The sequence below is a fragment of the Callorhinus ursinus genome, unplaced genomic scaffold (genome assembly GCF_003265705.2).
Source record: "Callorhinus ursinus isolate GAN/ISIS: 27379988/994484 unplaced genomic scaffold, GSC_fseal_2.0 scaffold2259, whole genome shotgun sequence".
NCBI classification, from domain to species: Eukaryota; Metazoa; Chordata; class Mammalia; order Carnivora; family Otariidae; genus Callorhinus; species Callorhinus ursinus.
The window spans coordinates 1,525-8,186 of record NW_027399313.1 but is presented as its reverse complement, the minus strand read 5'-3'; the positions used below and the strand labels follow the sequence as shown (position 1 = coordinate 8,186).

The following is a 6,662-nucleotide window of genomic DNA, read 5'->3' as shown; positions in this document are numbered from 1 at the left end:
CCTGCTGGGTGGGTAGCCTGCTTCTCCCTCTGCCTCTCTCTCTCTCTCTGTCTCTCATGAATAAATAAAATCTTTAAAAAAAAAAAAAAAGAAGAAGCGAAGGAATTTCGCAGAGTTGAAGATCAAGCGTCTGAGGAAGAAGTTTGCTCAGAAGATGCTTCGAAAGGCAAGAAGGAAGCTCATCTATGAAAAAGCTAAGCATTACCACAAGGAATATAGGCAGATGTACAGAACTGAGATTCGAATGGCAAGGATGGCAAGAAAAGCTGGCAACCTCTACCTACCTGCGGAACCCAAATTGGCATTTGTCATCAGGATCAGAGGTATCAATGGTGTGAGCCCAAAGGTTCGAAAGGCGTTGCAGCTTCTTCGCCTTCGCCAGATCTTCAATGGCACCTTTGTTAAGCTCAACAAGGCTTCAGTTAACATGCTAAGGATTGTGGAACCTTATATAGCATGGGGGTACCCAAATCTGAAGTTGGTGAATGAATTGATCTACAAGCGTGGTTATGGCAAAATCAACAAGAAGAGAATTGCCCTGACAGATAACACATTGATTGCCCGATCTCTTGGTAAATATGGCATCATCTGCATGGAGGATCTGATTCACGAGATCTATACCGTTGGAAAACGTTTCAAAGAAGCAAACAACTTTTTATGGCCCTTCAAATTATCTTCTCCACGAGGGGGAATGAAGAAAAAGACCACCCATTTTGTAGAAGGTGGAGATGCTGGTAACAGGGAAGACCAGATCAATAGGCTTATTAGAAGGATGAACTAAGGTATCTGCCATGATTATTTTTGTGATCTGGCCAGTTAATAAATGACTACTCTCATGGAAATGTTTTGTTGTCTTGGTGACTTTTTGCTAGCCTGACTGCTGTCCCTTAACTATTAAAGCAAATCTTGGTGTGTGATAAAAGTCATCAGCCTTTGTGTGCAAAACTAGGGTCTAGTTTGTATCTTGGTGGAAAACATTCCTTGGGTTTATTAAAGACTCTTCTGTACAAAGAATATATCTTAATTTTTCACTTTTGAATCGTGCCACTGAGTTAGCCAAGATGGGTCTGTTCTAAGAAAACCTATTTCATAGGCCTTTGCATGATTTACAAATAAAAATACTGTTGCTGAAAAAAAAAAAAGAAAGAAAGAAACAGAAGGAACTCTCTGAGGAGTTCAAGAACTACAGACTAGGATGGGATGCACCGACACACCCGGTAGGCATTCTGGAAGAAAGAGGGAGGAGAGGCCATTTTTGAGAGGTTCATCATTTTTAAGAAATTATAAAAAATATGAATCCTCAGATTGAGGAAGAAGTAGTCCCGAGCAGGGAAAATAAAAAATGAACCCATGGCTATACCTCACTAAAAATCATTAGAAAAGCAAAGACAAAAAGCAAATCTAGAGAGCAAAAAGAGAGAAAAGATCAATAACCTTATAAGGCAATGACCATCTGACTGACGGCAGGTGTCTAAAGAGCAATAGAAGAAGCCAAAAGACAAGAGAAGGACATCTTCAATACATTGAAAACGCGTACCTGATAAATGAGCATTCCATACCCTCCTGAAGAATCATCCCAGAGGTGAGATGGAGTAATGTTCATTCAAGTAGAGGGTGCCATTTACACTCATTCGCTCACTCACCCACTGAGAGGACTATTTAGGAATGTACTTCCAAAGCAAAGAAACTGCACCTAGAAGTAAGGAGAGAGATGTTCCCAGCAATAACGAACAAAGAAATGAGGGAACTCTAGGCACATCTAAGGGAGCATAAACTGTACAGAGCAACACTATATCAATAGATATCACTGGAAGCAAGACAGACCTAAAAGCAAGACAACATGCATGCAGGTTGGTGGAAACAATACAGTAACAGTGCAAGGGTCCTGGGGTGCCTGGGTGGCTCAGTCGTTAAGCATCTGCCTTTGACTCAGGTCATGATCCCAGGGTCCTGGGATCGAGCCCCGCATCGGGCTCCCTGCTCTGCAGGAAGCCTGCTTCTCCCTCTCCCGCTCCCCCGGCTTGTGTTCCCTCTCTTGCTGTGTCTCTCTCTGTCAAATAAATAAAAATAAAATCTTAAAAAAAAAAATAGTGCAAGGGTCCTGTGGTTCTTTCATTTTTCAGAAAAAGGATAAAAATGTTGATTTTTAAAAATGCATATTCAACTTTTAAAGAATAGGGATAAACTGTATAACTTCCAAGTAAATAAAAGTTATAGGGAATAACAACAACAAAAAAAAGTTAAAGGGAAAAAAACAATTCACAGAAGATGGGACAAAAATGAAGTTGAGGATTGAAATTAAGCATGATAAAAAATACCCAAAAAAGATAGAAGTAAATACAGATTTATTAGTAATCTCATTTATAAACTGACTATATTTTCCCATTGAAATACAACAATCTCAGATGGGATTTTTTTAATCCAGCCATATGCTATTTTATGAGATGCAGTAAACACTATGACAGACACAAAAACAGATGAATGTAAAAAGATGAGAAGGCAAATATTAATCAAAAGAGCAATTGAAGCTCTACTTACATTGGACAAAATAGACATTATGACAAAAAGCATTATTAGAGTCAATAAGATCATACATGAAAGATAATGGAAACAATTCACCATAAAGATATAAAAAATCCAAATTTGTATGTTTTAACAACACAGTCAGAAAACAGATAAAGCAAAAATCAATAGACTTATAAAAAGAAAATTTAAAAATCCACATCATAATAGAAAATTTTATAAAACCTTACTAAGTAATTGATAAAGTAGAGAAAGAATAGGTTAGTAAGGACACAGAACATTTAAACAACACAGTTTACAGGTTTGGCCCAACAAACATTTACAGTACACCTAATAATCAGCATCATCTGGCCAGTTTCTGGACAACAAAACTGGCTTCAACAAATATAAAAAATCAATACCCTGTGGACCATTTTCTCCAACCATAGTAAAATAACATTAGAAATAAATAAAAGAAAGAGAGTCAACCTTGCAAATGTATTTGAAAATTCAACACTTGATTGGGGCGCCTGGGTGGCTCAGTCGGTTAAGCATCTGCCTTCAGCTCAGGTCGTGCTCCCGGGGTCCTGGGATCGAGTCCCGCATCGGGCTCTCTGCTCAGCGGGGAGCCTGCTTCTCCCTCTCCCTCTGCTCCTCCCCCTCCCTCTCCTGCTCATGTTCTGTCTCTCTTTCAAATAAATAAATGAAATCTTAAAAAGAAAGAAAGGAAGTTCAACACTAGAAACCGTTTATGAGGTGAAGAAGAAATCATATTGGAAATTAGAAATTATAACCAAATAATGATGACTACATAAGCTTAGAAACTATAGGATGCACCAAAGAAGCATTTAAAGGGAAATTTATAGCTTTAAATGCCTGTATTAAAATACAAGGAAGAGGGACACCTCGGTGGCTCAGTCATTAAGTGTCTGCCTTCCGCTCAGGTCATGGTCTCAGGATCCTGGGATCGAGCCCCACATCGGGCTCCTTGCTTGGCGGGGAAGCTACTTCTCCCTCTCCCTGTGCCTGCCACTCCTCCCTGCTTGTGATCTCTCTCTCTCTCTCATTCTCTGACAAATAAATAAAATCTTTAAAAAAATAAAATAAAATAAAATAAAATAAAATAAAATAAAATAAAGGAAGATGGAAGAATCATGAAACAAGAGCTCAGTTCAAGACATTATTAAAAGTATAATAGGCTACAACTCCAATACCATAGAGGGAAAAAAATGATTTTTAAAAAAATGTTCATTTGGGGAAATAAATGAAATTGAACCTCTACCTCACACTGTGCATAAAAATGAATTCCAGGTGGATTAAGGACTTAAATGGTGAAGTGAAATTTTTAGTAGAAAATAGAAGTAAACATCTTTCTGAATTTCTGAAAAGATTTTTTAAACAGGAGACAGCAAACACTGGCATTAAAATTTTGATAAATTTGACTGTATCAAACTAAGAATTTGTGTTTAATAAACACCTTAAAGAAAGAGCGAAGACAAGTTATAGACTGGGACAGCATATTTGCAACATGTATAACCTACACCAGGTGAGAATCACGGATATGAAGAACCCCTACAAATCAATGATAAGGACAAACAACCCAACAAAAATGAACAGGAGAAAGAAATGAAGAAGAAAACACATCTTAGGAAATGTTCAATATCATTTGTGAATCAATGAGCAAGGGAAAATCAAATTAAGATTAGGAGGAGAATGGTGCCTGGCTGGCTCAGTCCGAAGAGCATATGACTCTTGATCTCAGGGTTGTGAGTTGGAGCCCCACATGGGGTGTTGAGATTATTTAATAAAACTTAAACAAAAAGGTTAGGGGGAGATTTTATATTCATTTGATCCACAAAAGCTATAGGTCAATAGCATCAGCTGTTGAAAAGGATATGAATCAACAGGATTTCTTATACTTGGCTTGAAAGGGTGATTTTTGGAACAACTGGTATAATTGCATTCCTGGTTATGTGCAGTAAAATATGTCCCAGAGATGGTCTTACTCATGGAATACCAGGGACCATGTATCAGAATGTTGACAGTCACTGTATTTATAATACAAAAACATGGAAATAACCAAATGCCTTTGAATAAGTGAATAGATAACTTACAGAATCTTCACCAAATGGCATATCACACAATGGTGAAAAGTGAAGTACAGCTTACATGCACCAACGTGGATGAGACACAGCAGCACAATACTGACTTTAAAAAACAAGTCCCAGGGATGTCTGGGTGGCTCAGTCAGTTAGGCATCTGACTCTTGATTTTGGATCAGGTCATGATCTCAGGGTCATGAGATTGAGCCCTGTGTTGGACTCCGCGCTGAGCATGCAACCTACTCAAGATTCTCTTTCTTCCTCTCCCTCTCCCCCTTCCCCTGACCCCCACCACTTGCCCACACACTCTCTCAAAAAAAAATAAAATTCCCGAATATCATGTACTACAAAATGCCCTTTTTATTACATTAAGAGTACCTAAAATTAAACAATTACTTTCGGAAATACACACAAATACACAAAGCAAGAAAATGAAAAGCACAAGATCGAGAATCATGATAGTCAGTTGGAGGAGAAAGCTGAGGGAGGGGGAGGAATAAATGGTAAGTGTGAACTGTTGGAGTTGTCCTTTCGCTCATAGTGAGCAGTGGGCTCCCACACGCTTATTATTACATACATAAACCAATGAAACAGACCATGACAGCATAATGATGAGCATCCTGAGCCAAGAATTCTCACTTATCCAATTCTGAGCACCTGAGGTCCATTAGAAAGTTAATAACATAGTAATCAAAGAAATAATAGAATGACAAAACCTAAAAGCTGGTTCTTGGAAGAGACTCATAAAAGAGACAAACCTCGGGGCGCCTGAGTGGCTCAGTCGTTAAAGCGTCTGCCTTTGGCTCAGGTCATGATCCCAGGGTCCTGGGATCGAGCCCCACATTGGGCTCCCTGCTCAGCGGGAGGCCTGCTTCTCCCTCTCCCACTCCCCCTGCTTGTGTTCCCTCTCTCGCTGTGTCCTCTCTGTCAAGTAAATAAATAAAATCTTTAAAAAAAGAGAGAGAGAGACAAACCTCCAGCATGATAGTGAGATAAAAGGAAAAAAAACACAAAAACAATCTTAAAAACATAAAGGAACAAAATTATACAGTCAAAATTGAAAACCATTTGAAAATAAGATGAGTAAGTTTATGCCAATAAATTAGAAAACCTGGGGTGCCTGGGTGGCTCAGTTGGTTAAGCGACTGCCTTCGGCTCAGGTCATGATCCTGGAGTCCTGGGATCGAGTCCCACATCAGGCTCCCTGCTCAGCGGGGAGTCTGCTTCTCCCTCTGACCCTCCCCCATCTCATGCCCTCTCTCTCTCTCTCTCTCTCGTTCTCTCTCTCAAATAAATAAAGTCTTTAAAAAAAAAACCTGGATAAAATGAAACGTTTTCTATAGAAATATAACAACAAAAGTAACACAAAAGGAATGAAAATGCAGAATAGACTCATATCTTTTTTTTTTAAAGATTTTATTTATTCATTTGAGACACAGAGATACAGAGAGAGAAAGCATGAGCAGGGAGAGAGGCAGAGGGAGAAGCAGGCTCCTCACTAAGCCAGGAGCCCAATGTGGGGCTCGATCCCATGACCCTGGGATCATGACCCGAGCCGAAGGCAGACTGCTTAACCATCTGAGCCACCCAGGTGCCCCTCATATCTATTTCTTTAAGCAGAATCAATCGTTAAAACTCCTCCACAAATACAGACATACACAGGAAAACAGGTGGGTTCTTTCAAAATTTCTAGGAACAGACAACCTTATGCAAATTTCTCCAAAGACTTGGAAGAGCAGGAAAACTCTCCTAATTCAACATATGTTCTAAACAAGAATAACACACCAAAGGGGCGCCTGGGTGGCTCAGTCAGTTAAGTGTCTGCCTTCAGCTCAGGTCATGATCCCGGGGTCCTGGGATCCAGCCCTGCATTAGGCTCCCTGCTTAGCGGGGAGCCTGCTTCTCCCTCTCCCTCTGCCTGCTGCTCCCCCTGCTTGTGCTCGCTCTGTCAAATAAATAAGTAAAATCTTAAAAAAAAAAAAAAGAGGAGTACACAAAAAGAAAGTCATACTCCAGATTCATTTATGAACACAGATGCAACTACCTTTCATAAAACAG

The 6,662-nt window shown here is 39.5% G+C and overlaps 1 protein-coding gene across 1 annotated transcript; it reads left to right on the top strand.

Annotated features, from left to right (window-relative positions):
* Positions 1-93: 93 nt before the first annotated feature.
* Positions 94-1,135, top strand: LOC112818230 (large ribosomal subunit protein uL30). The gene has a single exon (XM_073890701.1). It carries the CDS (start codon positions 155-157, stop codon positions 779-781), a length of 627 nt encoding a protein of 208 aa, XP_073746802.1. The 5' UTR covers positions 94-154; the 3' UTR covers positions 782-1,135.
* The last annotated feature ends 5,527 nt before the right edge of the window (positions 1,136-6,662 follow it).